The sequence below is a fragment of the Dermacentor silvarum genome, chromosome 1 (genome assembly GCF_013339745.2).
Source record: "Dermacentor silvarum isolate Dsil-2018 chromosome 1, BIME_Dsil_1.4, whole genome shotgun sequence".
NCBI lineage: Eukaryota > Metazoa > Arthropoda > Arachnida > Ixodida > Ixodidae > Dermacentor > Dermacentor silvarum.
The window spans coordinates 125,412,680-125,434,207 of record NC_051154.1 but is presented as its reverse complement, the minus strand read 5'-3'; the positions used below and the strand labels follow the sequence as shown (position 1 = coordinate 125,434,207).

At 48.1% G+C, this 21,528-nt stretch overlaps 1 protein-coding gene across 1 annotated transcript in view; it reads right to left on the bottom strand.

Moving 5' to 3' along the window:
- LOC119436001 (FACT complex subunit SPT16-like) overlaps positions 1-21,528 on the bottom strand; it is a 116,858-nt gene that overhangs the window by 52,028 nt on the left and 43,302 nt on the right. Inside the window, exons 11-14 of the mRNA XM_037702722.2 lie at positions 13,063-13,128; positions 12,885-13,010; positions 6,827-6,942; positions 4,490-4,572 (exon numbers count right to left, since the gene is read on the bottom strand). Coding sequence (XP_037558650.1) covers positions 4,490-4,572; positions 6,827-6,942; positions 12,885-13,010; positions 13,063-13,128 — 391 coding nt within the window. The remainder of the gene's footprint in view (positions 1-4,489; positions 4,573-6,826; positions 6,943-12,884; positions 13,011-13,062; positions 13,129-21,528) is intronic.

The window sequence follows — 21,528 nt, the reverse complement described above, 5'->3', positions numbered from 1 at the left end:
CAGGACACCAGTATGGACGAACACGGATCGTTCGAGCGCGCCACCGTTCGCGTGACTGTACATGTGAACAACTAGGCGATGGTGTCATAGCACGGGGCGAACGTATTTGCTCGCTATCGGGTCGCGGTGAGTCGGACTTCCTTGATTTGTCGCGCGCCCTTGTGAATGTTCAATTGGTTGTAATTCGGCTAGTGTGTATTAGTGTATGAAAGGTGCAATAAATGCCCTTTTGATTGTCTGTACTATTGTGTTGTCGTTCCTTTGTCCCAAGAGCCCGTGTGAGACCCCACATCTGGCTGCCCAACGTGGACCTCTTGGGGCATCGGACGATAATATTAACTGTTTTGCTCGGTTCGAGATGTTTCAACCGAAGCGTAGTCCTAGCGTGCATTTTGATCGCTAGTTTCGGCGGCGTGCTTTCTTGAGCGAGGCGACAGTTGCTGTAGCATGTTTGAACATTTCAACATGCTAAGCCTTTTCGCGAGTGTTTTGTTGAAGTACTGTACACTCGTCGGTACGAGAGCCACGTGGTCTGCATCCTGGGAGAGCGAGGCCTAGCGCCCGCGGAGCATTGGCAAGCCTGAAGCGAGCGAGTATGGAAGCCTCGTGGGCGGTCCGAATTTCTTATGTAAATAGCTTCTTCTATCTCTGACTTCGGAAGTCGCGGCTCAGGGAGTCGGGTGGCCGCGGGCCACGGGTGCCACTACGGGCTGACTGGTATTGTGGCCTGCAAGCAAGCGCTTGGACCCAGCAAACGGTTTTTAGTTTTATCGGACATGACTTGCCCCCTCTTCATACCAGAGAAATGGTACCTCAAGTCCTCGTGCACAGCGAGCCTGACAGTCAACTCTGCAATTTGGAGCTCCTTTGCAATTGCCCACATATACTTCCCTGGGTCGTCACTCAAGATGACTTGCAGCCACCAGAGAAAATCAGGGGTTCTCACGACGTCTGACCGCTGACTGTGCTTTTCCCTTTTTGCCACAGAAGATGCCCTGTCACCACTAGAACACATCAGTTCTGTCTGCATGTCATAAACGAAAGACTTCGCTACATTCAGAAAGGTGGCAATTTCCTAGTCGCTGTGTTGTGCGGCCAGGGCGACGAGAACTGTCAACCTGCACACTTCCATCTTTGAACAAACTGCGCAGTATGAATGATAAGGGGTCAACAAACAAGAAGCCGCAGGCCTAGATAGATATGAGCCTGCTGGTGTCTATGGCGATAAGGAATAGTGTTCTCAAATACCCCGCGCACCCGGTAAATGTCCTCCCAATTAATGTTGCAATGAATTAACCCAGGGGTTCTGGGTTCGCTCCAGGGAACCCTGCTAAGTTCCATGAAGCACCAACCGAATTAACCGAATTAAAATGTCCTAAAGAATCGAATGTCGAATTATCGAGAGTATCAAGAAAACAATAAACAAATGCTTAACTACGTCAACGCGCCTTTATTTACACAATGAATCAGCAAATCCTGTTTATATTTAGCACAAGACCAGTGCGGAAGCTGAAATTCTCATCATCTCATGACTGATTAGCGCTAGCAGCGGCGAAGGCCTCGCGCGCGTACATCCCGATTATTTTTTCGCCAGTCAGCTGCTCGCCAACAAATTGTCCATCCATCGCGATGTAGCCGGTGCTCTTAATCTTCGACAGCTTTGCACTGAGTCGAAGCAAAACTACTTCTTGCCGCAACCACTGCGGACGAAACCGCGGCCGCTATCGACGCGATCATGGACGGCGACCTTGCGGTTCAGAAGGCAGGCGGCCGACGCACGCACCGAGTCAAAATGAAACTACCGTTCGCTGCAAGAATTGCGGACGAAACCGCAGTCAGTATCGACGCTACCATGGATGGCGACTACGCAGTTGTGATGGCACGCAGCCGACGCGCGCACCGAGTGCAAAGGGGACTACTGTTTGCCGCAACCGCTGCAGACGAAACTGCAGTGGTTATCGACGCGATCATGGATGGCGACTACGCAATTATGAAGGCATGCGGCACGCCGCCAATGCGGTGTTACGCGTGGCGATAAACGCAAGAATAAAACCTTTAAGGGCGCAATTAGGCACGAAGCGCTCCAGCGTTGCTGTCAATCAAGTGCCGCGCACGATTGCCGCTGAGGACCATGGCGATGCGGACTGCGCCGCTTCGTTTCGGTTGGACGCTAGCGCCGTTCTTGCTCTTCTGCGGCGCCTATTTGCGACACTCCACGCATTTTTTTTTCTTCATTTTTAATTCCTCCAACGTATACGTCAGTGCGCACGCAATCGGCACCTACGCTATCTACAAACGGGAGAAATTCGCACGTTGGCAAATTAGGCCTCCGAGATTCCAGTGCGAAAGCTTAGGCGCGCTGCACGTTTTCGGAGGTTGGATCGCTACAAGCTGCTTGCGGATTTATTGCGCAGTTCGCGCGTTGTCGTTACACGCTGTGATGTACTTTTTGACACTCGGGCATGAGTAATGGAGGTTCTGTGGATCGAGCACACCTCGTTTTCGCCAGTTTAGCCACTTGGTGACGCGGAACCACGGAAAATTTATCAGTGGCTCGCGGAATCCCGAGCAGGGGCCTGCGGAACCCCAAGGTTCTGCGGAACCCACTTTGAGAACCCATGAATTAACCGATTGTCTACACATATAAAAATACTAACAAAAACAGTGCAAAAATTACAGGATAACTCTGACAGGGTATCAACATGTAGCTCTGTGTAAGTCAGTCCTCAAGTTGCCGTTTCCAGCTGTGCAGCAAGAACTAGTTTTTTTTGTGTGTGTGTGTTTTTTAGTACTAGTACTTGCAGCTGGAAACTGATTATGGCAAAAAAAAATTATTTTCAGGTTTCTGATCTTAAGGAGTAAAATTTGCTCGACATGGTGGTCTTACAGTTTGTTGGCTACCATGTTGTGCACAAAGATGTTCAAATAAGATTCCATCAGAAATAAGAGCTTCAGTTGCAGCAACAAAAATATGTTCAGACTCACTAATCGGTGTAGCCATGCAACCTAGGTATACAAGATTAAGTTGCTGAAGCACCATTACCACTGCAGGAGCTTGAGGCCTCCAATGTCCATGGTTTGGTGTTTTAACCTTAATACTAAAAGCCACTGCAGTGGAATTTTAAAAATACGCGCAATTTTTTATACATGCAGAACTCTTATTTTTTGGACCTCGCTCCACACACGAGCATGCACCGACCCTGTGGCTTCCGCATTAGGCACCACACACCAACAACAGCATTTCAGTGCAAACAAATTGCTGCATGCACAAGTGGTGTACTATTTTGACATGAATATCTTATAAAATGATAAAAGTGCATGTAATGAAAACATGTTCTAATATTATTGTTTATTTATTTGCAACCAGACTACCCACGCACCTTACTTTGGTATCACTGTGTTGAGAAAAGAAGCCATAACTAGAATCTCGGTAATTGAAACTCGAAGGGGCCCAATTAAAAGCAGTTCGAATTAAAAGAAGGACTTATTTTTGAAATATTCGTGCCTCATAGCACGATGTAGGAACGGGGCCGATTCGTGAAATATCGCTGCGCGCAAGCGAGGGCCACGAAACTGCCCCCGCCTGCCCAACGCTCGGCAGAAAACGAAACTGATAAAACAGGCTCGAAACATCGCCGCAATCATCTTAGGGACCCCAGACTGTCCTCTTTCTGTTCAAATATTATTAATAAGGATGTTTTACTCTCTCTCTCTGGGAGCGGGCGGCGCTGGCACGGCGACGGGCGCGCGCTGACACCTTCGAAGGTGAGGGAGAAGGGCGGCAGGGAAGCGGTTTGGTGTCGGCAACTCCGCCGCTTCGGTGGCTCCGCTCGTCCTCCCTCTAAACTCCCTCGTTACTCCCTCACCTTCGACTGTCTCCGTGCGCGCCCGCTCCCACAGGCCCGGCTCTAGCTTTCACTGCTATTTTCTCCGAGTGGCTGAGACGTCGGCACGTACGCGTGTGTTCCAGCGCGATGCAGAAACAGCGACTTTGCCATTTGAGAGAGAGTGAAATTTCAAACGGGTTTTTTCTTCTCGTCTTCATTGCGCGCATCGCTGAGAGGTCTCTCCTAAGCTTTTGCTCTGGTAGTGTCAGAGCAATGCCGGTCAGAGACACCGCCGCGTGATTTGGCGCACTGCTGAGAGCATTGTCGGTGCGCGGTATGTTCGAATTACTTGTCGCAAATGCGTTCGCGTTCGAATTACCAGCCCATTGATTGAATACACATAACTTTGACGGGACCACAACGTTAGTTCGAATAAACCGGAAGTTCCCGATACAGCCTAGAAAATTTTTGTTGGGGATCATTTGTGCCAAGGAATGGTCCATAACATAATAATCGCTGTATGAAACTGAAGTGCAACAATACTGATATCAAATACAGGAAAGTACTCACAAGATAAACCCTATTATTGTTAGATAGGCCAATAAAAGCATGACAAGCTCCCATGTCACACATGGCAAGAATCAAGGCAAAAAACTGCTTACCAACAAATATTTTGAGCTCTTTGACTTCTGGTTCCTTTGGCATCTGATTCACAGACTTGTATGAAACATTCGATTTCCGGATTCTGGTTCAAGCCAAAAAAGCAGAATACAAAATCAGAACCTACATCAACATATATCAAGTCATGTTTCCAACATAACAATACAAAGCCCTAAACATCACACAAGGTTTGGCTCAGCGAAAGATCACCTACAATGTATGCTTGTTACCCTTTCTGCCTAATTTTTATTACCATATATTCCCGAGCAAGAGCTGGACTTTTTTTTTCCCACAAATTTGAGCCCAAATTTCTTGGGTGTGGCCATCCAAATGTAAAAAGAATGAGTGATGCTTTGAAAAACAGACATGCTTTCTGTCGTGTGCGACGACATTGGAAAGCCTTTATTTTAACTTTGCTACCTCGTTCGTCATTACTGGCATGTGACTGTAGGTGGAGCAGCTGGAATTGGTTGACTGCAAGTATGTTACAAGATGAAGCCACCCTTAGTAATAGGCTCAGACATGCCACACATAAGGCTAGGCGGTGAAATACCGGTGTTTTCATACAAACCGTGAATGGAATATTTTAGTCGATAGCACCAGCATACATTTCAAGAGATGTGGGAGCAATAAAAGCTCAATGCACAAACGTGTACAGTTGTACAGTAGGAACAAAGCGGAGAGCTTAAGCGTGCCACATTAAGTGGCGGACATGAGTTGCATGAATACGCATGCATGGCACAATACAGATCAACGACAAGTAAGTTACGTCGGTGCCTAAGTTGACAGGCTTCCCCTTATCAAATGCAGAAACAAGCGAAGAAGAGACAGATATGCTATGCATTGCTCTGACTAAAGGTGAAGCTGTCACACCTCGTTACTGCGCAGTGACAGAATCCTTTAAAGCTATCTTACGACATGTAATGGTATGTTGCAGTCGATAACACCTGCATACACTTTTTGGGCAATGTGGGGGTTTTTGGTAACTTAGAAATCCTCCCCAGAATGTGTAAAAATGCCCGACGGCACAACCTGTGGCTGCTGGGAAATGACTTTCATAACATCTACGATCAGGTTGTGAATGAACTTCCCACGAAAACGCTATCATCTGCGGGTACAATCAAACAGGAGAACATACCCCACTGTGTACAGCATCAATAACGTACAGACCTAATGTAGTATAGCAGTGGAGAACGAGGAGTGCACTTAAAAAAAGGGACTGCAGCCCATACACAATTTTTTTTGTCCCCTATAAATAATTAGGTACAAATTTAGGGGTTCAGCTCTTACACAAGAATATACAGTATTTGCGAACATTTGAGGCTTTATATTTGTTAACCTTCTCAAACGAGAAATTTTTTTTCCATTTTCACATGTTAACCGTTTAACTGGCAAGAAACATGACCTAGAATGGTTTTATTGCTTCAGTCCTTTACTTTGCTCAAATACATACCAATTGAAATATTAAGCGGTTTCTCTAAAAACTAAAAGAGATACAGTAGGTCAAAATTATTGTTGACCAGGTGGTGAAAGGTAAATGTATGATCCAAAACTCGTTTCTGGCACTTGCTTTGGCAAGGTCAATGTGTGTTTTTGAGATGCACCTTTATGGAGTTAAGAAATAAGAGCTTGCTTAAAAAAATTAAAATTTCACTTTGGTGAGAATATGACCCCCCACTTGCGCCAAGAAGAAAACAACGAAGCCTTCAGGTATTGTGACCAATACATCTGCTACTGCTGCTCCCGCTCGACATTTTATTGAATACCACTGTTGAGCTGGTACATAAATAACGGTAAATTGAAAGGCACAGACTAATATATTTGGATTTCTCTAGTTTTTGCAGCTGCTTTTGGTAGGTCAACAATTTTGTTAAGCTACCAGTTAAAGGGTTAACACACAGCCTCGCACGATTTACACAACCCCGAATCCATTTGCCAATTTTGCAGAGCCCATGATCCCCCTTTTATTAGTGAAGCAATTCTACCTGCACTAAAGAAAAGAGGAGGCAGAAAAGAAAGGAGTGTTATAATTAAAGCAAAGCTACTGATATCTATAACTATTTAAGCTGCTGTATTACGCGCTAAAACATTTCAGCGGCTTGCGGCTCACACATGTTATAATCTTAAAGGCCACGCAATTGTGGATGAAACAATCAAAATGACCAACAGAATATAAACATGGTTGTCCTCTATTTCATGCTGTGCATACTTATCCCAGTCACTGCAAGTGAAAGGAAAGAAAGACAAGTTAGAAAAGCACCGTAAGGCCATGCAAAGGCAAGAGCAGAGAGCACCAAAGACCAGCACACACATGCTCCTAAGTCAACTTGCCAACTTACTTCTCATCCTTTTGCACGCCGCGTTGTGATGCCAGCCTGTCTTTGGCTGCCTGATTCAAGCGTTCTGCAAGCAACTTTTGGTTCTGCTGACGTTTCTCTTCTGCTGACTGTTCAGTCTGCATTGAAAGAGTCGCCAAGTTGAATGCTTTTTCAGATATATACACTGGAACCTTGTTATATTAAATTCCAAGGGGACTGTGAATTTATTTAGAGAGACAGAGAAAAAGGGGGAGCGGGCTGGCAAGGGAGTTTCGAACTAAAGAGAGCCCTTTTGAATATAGCACTAGATCATCTTGTGATACAGCGCAACATATCACCGAACGTTAGTGCCAGCATTACCATTTATTTTTGAAGCGCTGCCTCAGAAATTGCAAATCAAGAAGCAAGTACAGCTACAGCTGCCAGCTTAACTATGTTTTTAGCAAGGCTAGAGCTAGCATGAGTCAGAAACACCTGGACAGACTAAATGTCATCAATGCTCTCCTGAGCCAAGCCAGCCTTGATGAGCCCCTGGTAACTCTCGAGCATTGCTTTAGATGACACTGGGCACTTTTAAATGATTTGCTTTTTTTTTTCGTAAAGCTGAAGCCTCTGCTCAGCAATTAACTGATTCACAAGTGGCACCAACTGATCATTTGGACACCACCAATTCCGACAATCTCGATTATTTGGACAACTTTGAGGTGCCATCACTGGACCACAAGTTTATTGTACAGTTAAACCTGGATATACCAAAATTGACAAATTCCCCAAAAACTTCGTTATAAAGAGGATTTCGTTATATGCAGGTTCGGCACGAAAATTCGAAAAAGAAACGCTTACCGTATCTACTCGATTTTAACGCACCCTCGATTGTAACGTCGTGCACCCGTTTTCCGTTTTCGTCTAAGCACTCATCCTTGGAATGTCACACCAGGTACTGGATGCGTGGACGCGTGTCGTTTCGCATAAGCGCGCGGCATCGGAAACGAAAAGCGAGCGTCACGATGGCGTCGTATAGTGTTACAGTAGAGCCCCGCTGTTACGTTCCCGGGTGCTGCGTTTTCCCAGCTGTTACGTCGTTTTCGGCTGGTCCCGGCATAGCTCCCATAGAACCCACTGCATGGGTAACCCCGCTGCTGCGTCGCAACTGTGGGACCGTTCCCGCATGATACGTTGCGAACTGCCACCATGCGCCGGCCCGAGCGGCCATTTTGACTATTCATGTCGCTTGGCTTAGTGGCTTAACGATGGCATTGGCCACCCAAAGTGCCGGGGGTGACAACTATGACGTATTTTGGGTTTCCGCCAGCAAAAGTATGGCCCTTGAGATCCGCATTTGCTATCTAAAGATGGTGTGTATTACGCGTTGTGGCCCTAAAATTGGTTTTGGCTTATGTTCCGTATAAAGTCCAATTGGGCGATAATGCAGTCTCCACGCGCCGTATGCTGTATGTGCGAGAGAAAACGTGCAAGGGGAGCCAACGACCGCGTCTAAATCTCGTGCGGGCAAGAAAGAAAAGCAGGGAAGAAGCGCGCCTTCTTCCGTTGCGCTCGAGGCACCAGCGAGGGGTGAGGGATAGCGGGCGGCGTTGTACCGTACTCTGGCATCAACTGCGTACGGCGCGGACGCGCAGGCCGTATCTTGAAAGCGATCTGTGGTGGGATAGTCTAGACAGTGGAGGTGCGTCGGCGGCTCGTAGTTTTGTGCGTGCTGTGTGCTCTCGGCGCTCAGCTTGCGTTGAAGCGATAGACAACGGCACGAAGGTCACTTTGCTCGCTTCTGCAGAGGGGCTTCTACACGCTGCCAGCGTTTGACAGCGCGTATCCGCGCTCATCGAGTGTGATGTGTCACAGCGTCTGCCAGCGCGTCGGCAACATCAACTGGAAAAGGAGAGTGCCGGCTTGGTGGGCTATAGGCCAGCTGCAGCAAGCGGCAGGATCAGGTTTGAATGAAGGGAGGGGTAAGGTCACGCCCACGGCGGCAAGATCGCTGGGTCGAGGGATGCAGGCCCACCTCGCACACGTGCGCTCGCTTCGCTTTCCGACACGGCGGAGAAGGTGCTTCCGGTTGCTGCTCGCGCAAAAATGACAAAATTTGGAGCGAAATTTCTAGGTTGTCGGAGGGGAAAATTCGTTATATCGAGGGGGTCTCCCGCTGCCACTGCGTTACGTAGAGGTCTCAAATACATGTGCTTCTATGGAGTTACGGCGGGGAATAGAAAAACTTTGTTATATCCAGGAATTCGTTATATGGAGGTTCGTTATAAGCAGGTTTAACTGTATAAGTACAACCAAAATTTCGGAGACCTTAAAGGCACGCCGCCGTTCAATAATTCGGACTCCGCCTGTACAACTACATGCTAATTTGACCGCCAAATTGAGTGGAAATAGCAATATTCTGGCTTTGATATGTTGCTGGCATCGCTGCAGCATGGTCGTTGCAGCATGTTGCCGACACGTCGAAACCAAAACTAGCAAAGCCTAGTTAACCAGTTTGACTGGTTAATAATAATAACTAGCTCTGACCGTGCTTTACAATAACTAAATAACCTAGCTCTGACCGTGCCTAAACCATAGGACAAGCGATCCCTGGCAAGCCATTCGCGAGTATTGCGGTGTTCAATCCGTGCGGCCAACATTTGGTCATTCACTTGTTAAAATGCGATGCGATCCCAGCTACTTGTTTAGGCGGCGCTGACAAGGACTGCTGCTTAAAAAAAAATTCGAATATGTTTAAGCTTCGCCTTTTAAGAGTGGAATGCGACCCCGATCGCATCGCATTTTTCTTTCGGTGGGCTTCACTGCAACACAGAACGTTGGAAAGCCAGCTTACAAAGACCAAGCTTACACCGATCCCCTTAATGTCGACTTCACTTTTAGACAGAAATGCATTGCTGGGAAGACGTTTTTCCAGGGGCAATATAAGTCGTCTTATATTAAAATGTGAAGGCCTTGGCACCTTTTTTTATTATTTTATTATTTGTTTGCTATTGCCCTGACGCGTGCGCGTCCAAAAACGCATTAGGCAGGCAAAGTCCCAATTTGACCTGCCGAGGATACGAGCGCCATCTGGATAGTATTTTCGCAAGTAAACTATCCGAGCACGCCCGTTCGCATGGTAGAAATGCTGGAAAAGGGGTTTGTGTTTGAGTTTCCTCGTAACAGCGTTAAGTTTTCTCGTACATTCAAATTACAATCCGACGCCACCATGTCTGTAGGTTGTGGTGAAGTCGTACTTTACCATTTTTTTGACGGATTTCACTGTGAGAAATTCAATTTTTGTTCACCATAACCTTGCACCATGTGGAGGGCCTGCGCAGTCGGGATGATTTTCTCCTTCGCTAACACCTAGCGCAACGCGGAAGGCCTGCATGGTCGGGGTGGTTGGGGATAATTTTTTTCCACCACAGAAGCCGACATCCACGCCAACGGCGGATTTTCTGAGACACGGAGCCCTTAACGCTGTCATGTAAAAAACCTGCCGCTATTTGGCTATGATCGCACGGTCTTACTTCTGGGCCGCGATTTTGTACCAATGCATTCTGCTCAATTCTATATGCAGCCCTTATCATCCACCCTTCATGGCCGGCTGATACCACTGATAACGCAGGCGGAGTGCCACTCTTACCACTGATGAAGTGCAATAAGGAGTGGCACCGGAAAAGGCATCGCTACAAAATTACAGTCTTGCCATGTTGACAGGCGTTGAAGGTATGGTGCGTGCATTGATTGTACTTTCGTCTAGATGTGGCTACAACATGACAGTGGTAGAGATCTGGACTGACCAGATACTAGGCAAGTGTACATGCACCACAGCAACGTGTTGACAAACTTCAGCTTTATTTTTTAACGATCCCCTTTGGGGGTACTTTTACTTTTGGAACATTTTGTGTGACCAGAACCAGACACATCAATGAACGATAGCGTTCTTGGCACAGTCCCAAGAATGCCATCGCTCGTTGAGGCCCATGCGTTTGACGCTAGTGACGCAAAATCCCGCAAAAGTGAACGTATCCCTGAAAGTGGTAATCCGAAAATATTGTACACCTTTATAGGCACTCATGGAATAAAGTCTTGTTTTCTGGTGAATTTGGTTATTTCGGACTCCCAATTACTCAGATTTTTAAGTAGTTGCCGCTGAGCCCAAATTATAAATTATAGATAGGCTACGTAAAGATAACGGAAATTCAATTAGGTCACTTTAGTCTAAGCGTTATGCATGTCTGCAGACCACTATGGCCACACACGTATTGTGCAGTCATTAATTTTGGTGCACTTTGGCGCAAAATAGTGTTTTTTTATCAGGGTGGCGCGGGAAATCTCGTTTAGTGCAGAAGTGGGAACACTGGTCTGACGGCAAATGTAAATCAGAATCACACTATCGTAAAAAACAAAATTAAATCGGTGCGGAAAATAGGTTGACCCACCAGCAGCAGGTTCAGTTTTGTTTTCTCCTGGGAACCCTTTACCTTTGCGTGCCGAAGCTGCCCCCTCCCCTCCATGGTTGCCCAATCTCATCTTTACGGATCACCACTATGCATTTAGTATTTAACGAATAGCCCAGGCAAACTAGAACTCAGATTACGATGCACTGAGCTCGTTATTCATCCTAGCGCAGCAGAAGCTGATGATAAAGCTTTCACACAACGAAGCAAATCGCGACTTGAGATTGCAGACTGCCTATCAGGTGATCATACGTATGTCACCCATGCCCGCAGAGCTCCCTCAGTCCACATGAAGTGCTTCATAATACGGTTCGGTCGTGTTTACTCCGTTACTGTTGCTCATGCGAAGGCTGCTCCGCCGCACTGTCACCCTCTGTCGTGTGAATGCTAGCTGCGAAGTGACCCGATTCCTGTCCCATGTCACGTAACTGATTTGCCCACGATCACGTTGTGTGAATCCAGTTTTATCAGCATCGCCTAGAGACGGGGATAGAGCTGCTAGCCGAAGATACGATGTGGACGAATCATGCATTCGCGAACGGATACATTTTGCAAGGATTGGAACTATGTATGCAGTTATTTTCGCAGGTTATACACGGCAATTTATTTTCTTCTTTCCGGGTTGTACCTGGGGGTGCGGATTATATGTGGAAAAATATGGTACTGATGCACTACGACACACAGGCTAGAAAGCTCTGGTTTCGTTTTAACAATCATTGCCACCGGGGGACGTATTTTGAAACGTTTCACTTAGGCAATGGTTCGCCTAGGCGATAGTCACGTTCAATAAATCAACCGGCTGCTTACCCGTGATGTCAGCATACACTACCAACACGCGCTCTTGAACGTTTCACAACACGCGAAAGAGTGCACCGTGCGAGTGCAGAGCGACTCGGGCATGCTGTTTTCGAATGTATAGGCAGTAGTACGTCACAGGCGTATAGATGTCGGGAGCACTCAATGACACCGTGACGTCAAAATGACGTAGACCAGAACTACTAGACGGCGCGATTATTTTCCGGTTTTGCTCAACCAGCCAATCAGCACGCGTCTGAAGGCGAAATGGTCACCTAGGCTAATTATCGCCAAGTGGAACGTTTCAGAATATGTCCCCCCAAAAATTATGGGGTTTTACGTGCCAAAACCATGATCTGATTATGAGGCACGGCGTAGTGGGGGACTCCAGAAATTTGGACCACCTGGGGTTCTTGCACCTAAATCTAAGTAGTACATGGGTGTTTTCGCATTTTGCCCTTATCGAAATGCGGCCGCCGTGTCCGGGATTCGATCCCGCGACCTCGTGCTCAGCAGCCACCACCATGACCACTGAGCAACCACGGTGGGTAATATGGCCCCAAACCTCCAGCAGAAGTCTGGAGAAGACATGGAGCCATTACTGCTGAAATGAGGCTTTTGAAGCAGCCTTTAGCAAGATTTGCCCTTTGAATCAGCAGTTCTTTGACTAAGTTTGATACCAGTGACCACGGGACGCATTCACCAAGACAGAGACCACATGACATGCATCAAAATGACCTATAAAAATTCTTAAAAGCTGGCAATGTAACTTTCCACCTACAGGGGTAAAGATGCCCTCAGGTTCTGTAAATATTTCGCAGCACAACATGACCTACCCTGAGCTTAGAGTCCAAGATCGCTGTTCTTCGACCTCCACGCCCCAAGATTGGTGCATCTTGCTTCTTCTTGCCATCCTTTTCCTCCTCTTCATCATCCTCCTCCTCCTCCTCTTCCTCCTCATCCTGCAAAATATAATGCTGAGCCCGAACATTACAACCTCAAAGCTAAGCTTACCTTGATGAAAATGGCAATGTTCTTCAGCTTCTTCTTGCTGTTTGTCAAAATTGTTGCTGGCTGACCCTAAAGCCACAAGATAAAAGAATTATTTGCACTCTGGCAAAAATTAAAATAGGATTAGAGGGGACCAAAAACATCTCAAATGGGAGAAAAATCTGCCAATTGCAAGATGTTTTCTAAAAACAAAGAAGTTCTACTTTATGCGATGCTGTGCAGAACCTATAGTTTGCTCATTGTATTTTGAAAGTGACTCACCTGCTACTGTTAGAAGACACACTGGTGCTATCTCAGAAAGCATTCTACAGTATAGACCACTTACAACGTAACCGCTTATAGTGCAGGACCGGATATAATACAGTCACTCCTGTTAATTTTCCCATAGTACTCTGTGTATACGCGTATCGCTTATAGTGCAGTTGCCGGACACGAAATACCGATTACAGTGCGGCTGCCTGGAAGTTCGGCAGTCAACCTAGTCGGCAAACGCCCCACTCTAGTCACAAATACCGTATTTACTCGAACCTAACGCGCACTTTTTTTCTGATAAAACAGGTCCAAAAATTGTGTGCGCGTTAGAATCGAGTACAACCCTAAATCTGCGTTACCAAATAGCTGTCGGCATTTGAAAATGGCCGCCTCGCACGCGCGTCGAGCCTGGCTACTCTCGAGCCTAGCTACCGTAGCTTCCTCCATGTGCTGCAGTACACGTGCTTAGGCAATAGTCTACCATCTGTCTTCACGTTCTCTGCGTCTGCCCTATCAGCATGAAGTACCGAGTTCATGATGCCGCATTAAAAGGAAAGTGATCATGTGTGCGGAGACAGACGGAAATCGGGCCGCATCATGGGCGTTCGGAGAATCCGAAACTTGCGTTCGGGACTGGCGCAAACAGAAGGTGAGGATTTTCGCCAGCAAAGCAATGCGGAACGGTTTCAGTGGACTGAAGCAGCATGTAATCTGCGACGATCCACTTCAGCGATACGATCGCCTTGGCCCTATCTTGAAAGCAATCTGCGACGGGGAAAGTCCGCCGCGCGCCGTGTTTTCGCCGCTTATCGGTCGCGTTGGAGCGAGAGGCATGATAGCACGAAGGTCAATCCGCTTGCCACACTTCGTCACTAGAGCGTTTTCACAGCTTGTTTCCGCAGTCAACGAGCGAGATGTGTTCATGTTTGCTTGTGCGCGCATGACACCGTGCTTGTTAATTTATTTAGTAGGCGAATGAATACGGAACCTAGAGCACGGTGACAGCGACGGCAGAAATGCGCCTGCAGTATCCATTATCGCAATAAAATAGTTGTCTTGGTTATAGTGCGGATATTCGCGACTCCGGCGACTTATGTTATAAGCGGTCTACACTGTATCAAGTTTTTTTATAGGTCAAGGAATAACAAAGGTACAAGCACCCAGTATGACACCCAGTATGATTTGAAACTCGTACGCAGGAACTAACAAGCTGGCAGTTAAGGAATGACAAAGGTACAAGCACACAGTATGATTTGAAACTCGTACGCAGGAACTAACTACAAGCTGGCAGTTAAGTATAGCGGCAACTGTCCAATAGATACACATGGCTAACAAGTTATTATATAGAGGTTTGAACTGTAGTAACAGACACACAGGGCCCCACTCATGCACGGTTCACAATCACCACACGCTAGTGTTAGCCCAAATAAACTAAAATGAAGGTGTCTGTCTTAAACAACTCGTCACCAAGGAGCGTTATTGAAGGCCAGTGCCTTCTTCAGTCGGGATGGTGCTGTGCTCTACACAATGGAGTCGACGCCCATTTGGGAGTACGCGAGTCGGAGCCTGCTCTTCCTCAACATGAGCGGGTGTGCCACAAACATACTGAACACAATACAGTAAAATATCATTACTGCGAACCCGACATTAACAAACTGTTCAGAAATCCCCCGTTGGCTTCTTATAGTTTCAATGCAAAAACATTTCAGTACTACGAACTTCAGAATACCAATCGTTATTCAGCTTCCATGTCATGTTAACGCCTCAGTACTACGAACTATTATTCCAAAACATGGGGATTCTTAGATTTCCGTGTATCCAGTCACGACAGCTGAAACAGGAGCTAGCAGACGACAAGGCGCAGAAAGACGCCGCGGTGCATGGGTTCGGAAATCTTGAGATGGCGCCTAAGGGAGGGGGGGGGGGAGGGGGGAAGCATGCTGGCACGCATCATCGGCACGTCAGAAAGCGGGGCGGCCGTCTCTCGAATTCCAATCGCCCACGGTAATCACTTCTCGAGTTCCAAAAAAGCCTCAAAAGCACAACGATCACGTGAATCAGTAACAGCGGCATGTCACAAATGCCACAAGGGAAGCGGCTGTCGCCTGCACGTGCACAGGTTTTTCCGCGCATGCCTTTTCCGCACCAGACAACCCGGATGGCAGATGACATGTTGGCGCGCATTGCAATGGGTTCGTACCTGGTTTAGGACGGTACCCTTGCACTCTACAGCGATGCAGTGTGCCCTAAGGACCCGCATGGACTGATATTCAGACATGGCAGCTCAGTAGAGCAGCAGGACCAGCGAGGCGAGATGCCGTGCACGGGGTCGGGTATCATCGAAAAATAACTTTCGCTCTTGACACTTGTTTTTTCGCTCCTTGGCAAGGTAACAGTGTGCCAGCTGAACAGTCAGGCGAGCAGTTCTTTCTGAAAAGGTCCCGAAGTGGCGATTGTCATGCGCACGACGTTCGAACACTAGCTCGGGGTTCCTGAGCTGCTGCTGCTCCGCCCAGAAAAGTGTCGCCTTGCAATGGAAGCCTGTCACTTCCTTCTTTTGCCCTTCTTTATGCGGCCATCTACTAGCTACGCGTGTGGAGAAATGTAACCTCCGTACTCGCGGGGTTGCCACACGGAATGGTCACACTTTGTCCACCTCAAGCAAGACAGTTGCAGTATCCAAGGCAAGGAATGTGAAAAACAAAGAAACATCACGCTTTAGAGGCAACTTTGAGCTTTCTTTTTGTTGGTAGTTTTCTCGGCATCAATGTCTGTTTTGATCGTGCCACTCTTATGACACGGTGCTTCGGTAGTGCATGGGACCGAAATCTAGGGCAAATAGCAATAGCACAAGCCGAGAGCCAACAGCGACATCTTCGTGGATAGTTCGTATGGTGACAATTTATGAACTGATGGGCGGAAAGGTAGATTTTGGGGCTTTCACTAATAACAACTTTTCAGAATAACGCACCATTTACCGCGGTCCCCTGAAGTTCGTTTTATCGAGATTTCACTGACTACAGCTTGGAAATAATAGACTCCTCAGTTTTGCAGTGATCTTTCCTATCCAAAAAGGCGACATTCCACCTAAGAGAGTATTCAAAATCCCGAATAAGTACTCGTAAAAAAAACATTTAAAAAAAATATTCTTTAACATGCTACGGCGGAGCTCATAGCCACCCCCCCCCCCCCCCAATAAAGAAAATTTCAGCTTCATTCCAGATCACTTCAGCTACAGTAATACCTCGTTAACTTGAACTCACATATCTTGATAAATTGGCTAAGTCGAAATTTTATGCAGCACTGAAGCATTTCCTATACGTGCCATATATTTACTGCCCTCGGCATCAATTTTTGGGCCAAATTGCAGATATCTCGAAATCTTGACTGAGAGTGGAACAAAAATTCCACCGCCGGACCGTTTAACAAGCTTCGGGCGAGGCTGCCGCGCCTACCACAAAGCGGACGCCCCTTTCCTTGAACGCGAAGTCGGAACCTAGTGGCATAACAACTTTGACAAGCAACCATGTGGCACGTCATGTGACGGGAGAGACATGCGCACGTGCCTACGCAAAGGCAGGCCCTGCAAAGCACGCTTGACGCAGTTTCTTTTGTTCTCTTTATGCTACGCACGTGATTTACCATCATAGGTGTGATTTCCATATTAATTATATTTTACGCAACACACGCAGCACGAGTACGCGCTATGCGAGCAGGATGTGGACCTCAAGATGTGCCAATATCAGCTTAAACAAGAAACTTGCTTCGCTTGGTGCAAATAAAGTTGAGTGCTGCAGTGTGAATGATCAGCTCATGCAATGTGTGAAGCAGCTCGAGGACGCCTTTCTAGGTCCAAGTGCTACCACGAAGCATACCAGCCTTACGCAGTCTTTTCTGCACTAAATAAAATGGCAGTGCTGCAAAACGGAGCTGGCTGACATCTCTGATATATTTTTTTATTTTTTCTTTGAAACCTTTTTTTTTTTTTTCGGTCTTTACTACTTCGAGTTAACAAGCTATTACTGTATACAGTGGAATCTCGATGATACGATTACGGCTATGATGAATTTCTGGATGATACGAATTTTTCTGAGGCCCGGCCGAGCCCCATTTCTTTGAAACGTGCTAGAGAACGGTTGTTACGAATCGATTTTCGACCCGCGTCGGTTGATACGAATAAACGCCGCCCCACCGACGGCCGCGAAAGAGAACAGCGCGCAGTCACGCACGTTTTCCCTTTCTCTTTTGGTGCGGAGCGCGGACGCGGCGCCGGACAGCGCGGAAGCCGCGACTGGGCGCGAAGAGTCACGGCCGGGCTCGACTGGTGCGCGCGCTCGCAGTAAGAAGCGAGCGTGCGCGCCAGTCGAGCCCGGCCGTGGAAGACTTTGAAGCGGTGAGCTTTTGTTGCTTATGTGCTTTTCTTTTTGTCCCTTCGCTCGCTGCGGCCACCGCAGCGAGCGAAGGTTCGTGCGGTCTATCGCTTCAACGGAAACTGAGGGTGCGTAAGCACAGCGCATACAAAGGTCAGAGACGTGTGGAGATCGCTTTCAAGATACGGTGCGCGCGACAACACCGACAGCCGGCACAGGCGCAAAGTACAAGAACGCATTTGTTGGCAGAGTAGGAGCGCCCTCCCCCCCCTCCCTGCCCCCCCGCTCCCTCCCTCCCGCGCTACCTTCCCGCTTTGCTCCTTTCGCGCGGGGATGCGTCGCCAGTTACCCAGCTCAGTTGCAAGATACGCATTTGGCGCCGCAGCACAGCGTCGTCGTCGCCCCCCCTCCCTCCCATACCCCCCCAGCCTTTCGCGCAACGGAAGTCGCGTTTGCTCTCCGCTGTGCGTTCGCTGTCGGAGAAGGCGCGCGTCCCCCGCGCGCTTTTACTCGCACATACGGCGCGCGGTGACGACTTTATCACCCTTGGACTCGTGCTACTCCTCAGCCTCGCCCTCGTTGGCCTCCTCTCCCATCGGTGGGCGCACCTCGTGCTCGCTACCGCCCTTGTCGGCGAGATTTTCCCGCGGAAGCCGCAATTTCGTCTCACGCGGCTGCACTGGAAGCGGTATGCGTATACATGGAGTTCTATGGGAGGGTAAACGGGAGTCGGAAAAGGCCACGTTGTAGCCAGTTCTGCACTATAAACGGTTACGTTATAAGTGGTCAATACTGTAAATGCTTTTTACGTACGTGTGCCAGAGTGAGTTCACCTCTCGACTCTTTAATTTAGCTAGTTTTAATTGTGTTTCGATGATACGAATTTCGGCTACCTTATTTACACGATTGTAAGTCGACTCGAATGTAGGTCGACCCCCCCAAAATTGCATGTCTCAAAAAAAAAAAAATGGGGGGGGGGGGGGGAGAAAAACCACGCGAGTGCATTTCACACAAGGGAAATTTATTGATGGGGTTGCTAAGAATACTCATCGTCACTAGAGAGTTGACCTCACTGGTACTGCTGCTGTCATAGCTGCTGCAGTCCCACAGCACGTCGTCATCAAGAGTGAGTCCACACTTCGCGAACGACCGCACCACGACGTCGCGCGGTACAGCCCCCCACGCAGAGAGGACCCACCCGCACACAGTAGCCAGAGAGGCCAAATTTTCTCGCGCTGAAGCCGCCACTGCCGCACCACACGTTCACCGACTCCAGACTTGCGTCCCGCTGCGCAGTTGTTAGTTTCCTCAACATGGAGGATAGCAGCCCGTTCGAACGCTGTTGAGAACGAGCGCCGAAAGTTCTTGGCACTCATGACAGGCGCGACGATTCAGCACAACAGCAGAAGTGACAGATGCGCGTGGCCGTCGAAAACAATCATATCTCAAAGAAAAGCTCTTCCGCCAACTACTAATACCCCCCCAACGACCAGCTACCAATACCCCCCAAACGGCGGCTCTTCCGCCATCTACCAATACCCCCTAAACGGCGGCTCTTCCATGATCGATGCTCCCACAAGAGCCGTGCGCTCGTGGTGCGCGCAATCAAAATGTATGCAATACAGTAAATTATTACGCTACGCTTCTACCGTAACCATAAAAACGTAGGTGCAAAGTTGTAACCACGCTGTAGCACCCCTGATTTCTCGTTTCTCTTGCCGTTACTAGCGGTACACGGTTCGGTTTCGATTCTAAGTCGACCCCCCAACATTGGATTGCCAAATTTGAAAAAATGGGTCGACCTACAATTGTATAAATACGGTAATACGAATTTTTTTCATGACCCCGTGAGATTCGTATCATCGAGATTCCACTGTATTGGTAAACTATGGGTACATTCAATTTGGTTTCTACCACACTCAGACTGTTTGCAACAATATACAGTAAAACCTCGATACAGTGCCACGAAAATGTTATTGTTATAACTGGGTTGCATAGAAAAAAAATCAAAATAGGGGGATGGCAGAACTTTTGTGAAAAAACTATAATGGCGGGGTGGCCAGCGTCCCACCCCACCACCTTCCTCCATCTCGATGCCGATTGTGTTGACTCATTTAACTGTTTAATACTGCTTCCTGCGTGCTCTGATCGCATGTAACAAGTCACGGCTGTCGGCATTCAAGAATGGCACTGCTATAGTAAAACCTCACTAATTCGGATTTCACGAGACCGAAAAACTGTCCGAATTAACCAAACGTCGAATTACCGATGGTATCAAGAAATCAATAAACAAATACTTTCTACGTCAACACGCCTTTATTTGTTGAATGAATCAGCAAAATCCTGTTTCTATTTTGCACAAAAACATTGTAGAAACTACAATTCTCGTCATCGCGCGACTGATTAGCGCTCGCAGCAGCAAAGGCCTCGCGACTTCTTTCACAGCACAGCCAAGGCGCACGTCTTGATCTGAGACACGCTTTTCACTACCGCGCGCACATCCCCATTATTTTTTTTCGCCAGTGTCGCCAGGTCGCCGCCCATCGCAATGTACACGGGGCTCTTCATCCTCGACAGCTTTGCACTGAGTAAAACTAAACTATAGTTTGCCGCAACCGCAGCCGCTGTTGACGTGATTATGAACGGCAACCTTGCAGTTCTGAAGGCGCGCGGCTGACGCACGCACTGAGTCAAGACAAAACTACCGTTTGCTGCAACTGCGGACGAAACCGCGCTCGCTATCGATGCGATCTTGGATGGTGACTACAGGCGAACCAGACTACAGTGGAATCTCGATGATACGAATCTCACGGGGTCATGAAAAATATTCGCATTAACCGAATTTCGTATCATCGAAACAATTAAAACTAACTAAATTATGGGGGGATGAGGGGATCAGATCGCGAAAATCGCGAGAAAAATTGATTTTTCAAAACCACGCGTTTCGGTATCTGCAACGCCTAATCTACGCTGTATCAAAATGGTTTGGCTGAAAATGCACTAAAGGTGGGCGAAAATGATTTATTCGTCAATGCGCAGGGCGAGAAAACAGCTTTAAATCGCGCTAGATCACCGCAATTCACGGAGACATCTCGTATTTCCCGCCACCGAGCGCCGCCATCTTGGTATCGTTCGAAAGCTCAAAGTTTCGCCGTTCCGCTTCTCAATTCGTCCGTCGTCGCCATCTTGTAACAAACGCGCAAACTCAAAAGAAGCGCGGGTCTGCGATAGGTAGTCACACGGGCCCTCCGATGAAAGCGGGCCTCCGATTGGCTGCCGTGCTGAAAGGCGTCTCTCCATTGGTTGCTGCTGCGGCAGGGGCAAGATGGCGACCGCAGTTGTCTGCTTCGTAAACCACGCCGGCGTCTTCACTTGACACGCAGAATTCAGATTACTGAGAGCTCCTAGATTAGTGATGGATCGTCGCCCGTTGGAGAAGAAATTTTGGACGAAGCACGCCTTCGGAATACGGAGGCATGCTCCTACGGCAAGAATACGGTGATTAGCGGGAGAAGCGGAGGAGCACCCGACTGAACGTGCCGCGCTACCTTGCACCGTGGATTACGTGCCGCGCTATCTTGCACCGTGTGACTACAGCAGCGAAACCGACAATCGCCCTGTGCCATCGGCACCGATAACGCAGTCGACGGAAGACGTGCCAACGGAGGCTCCTGCGCCTCGGCATACCGCCGCGCGAATCAGCCGAGATCGTATCTCGGTCGACATAGCTTGCTGCGACTAGGCAAAATGGCGCAAATGCAAAGAACGTGGCCCGAAGCACAGCAGCCACTCCGTCCAATGGGCGGCCGCCGAAAAGGAGGAAAAGCACAAAAGCAACAAAAGTGCC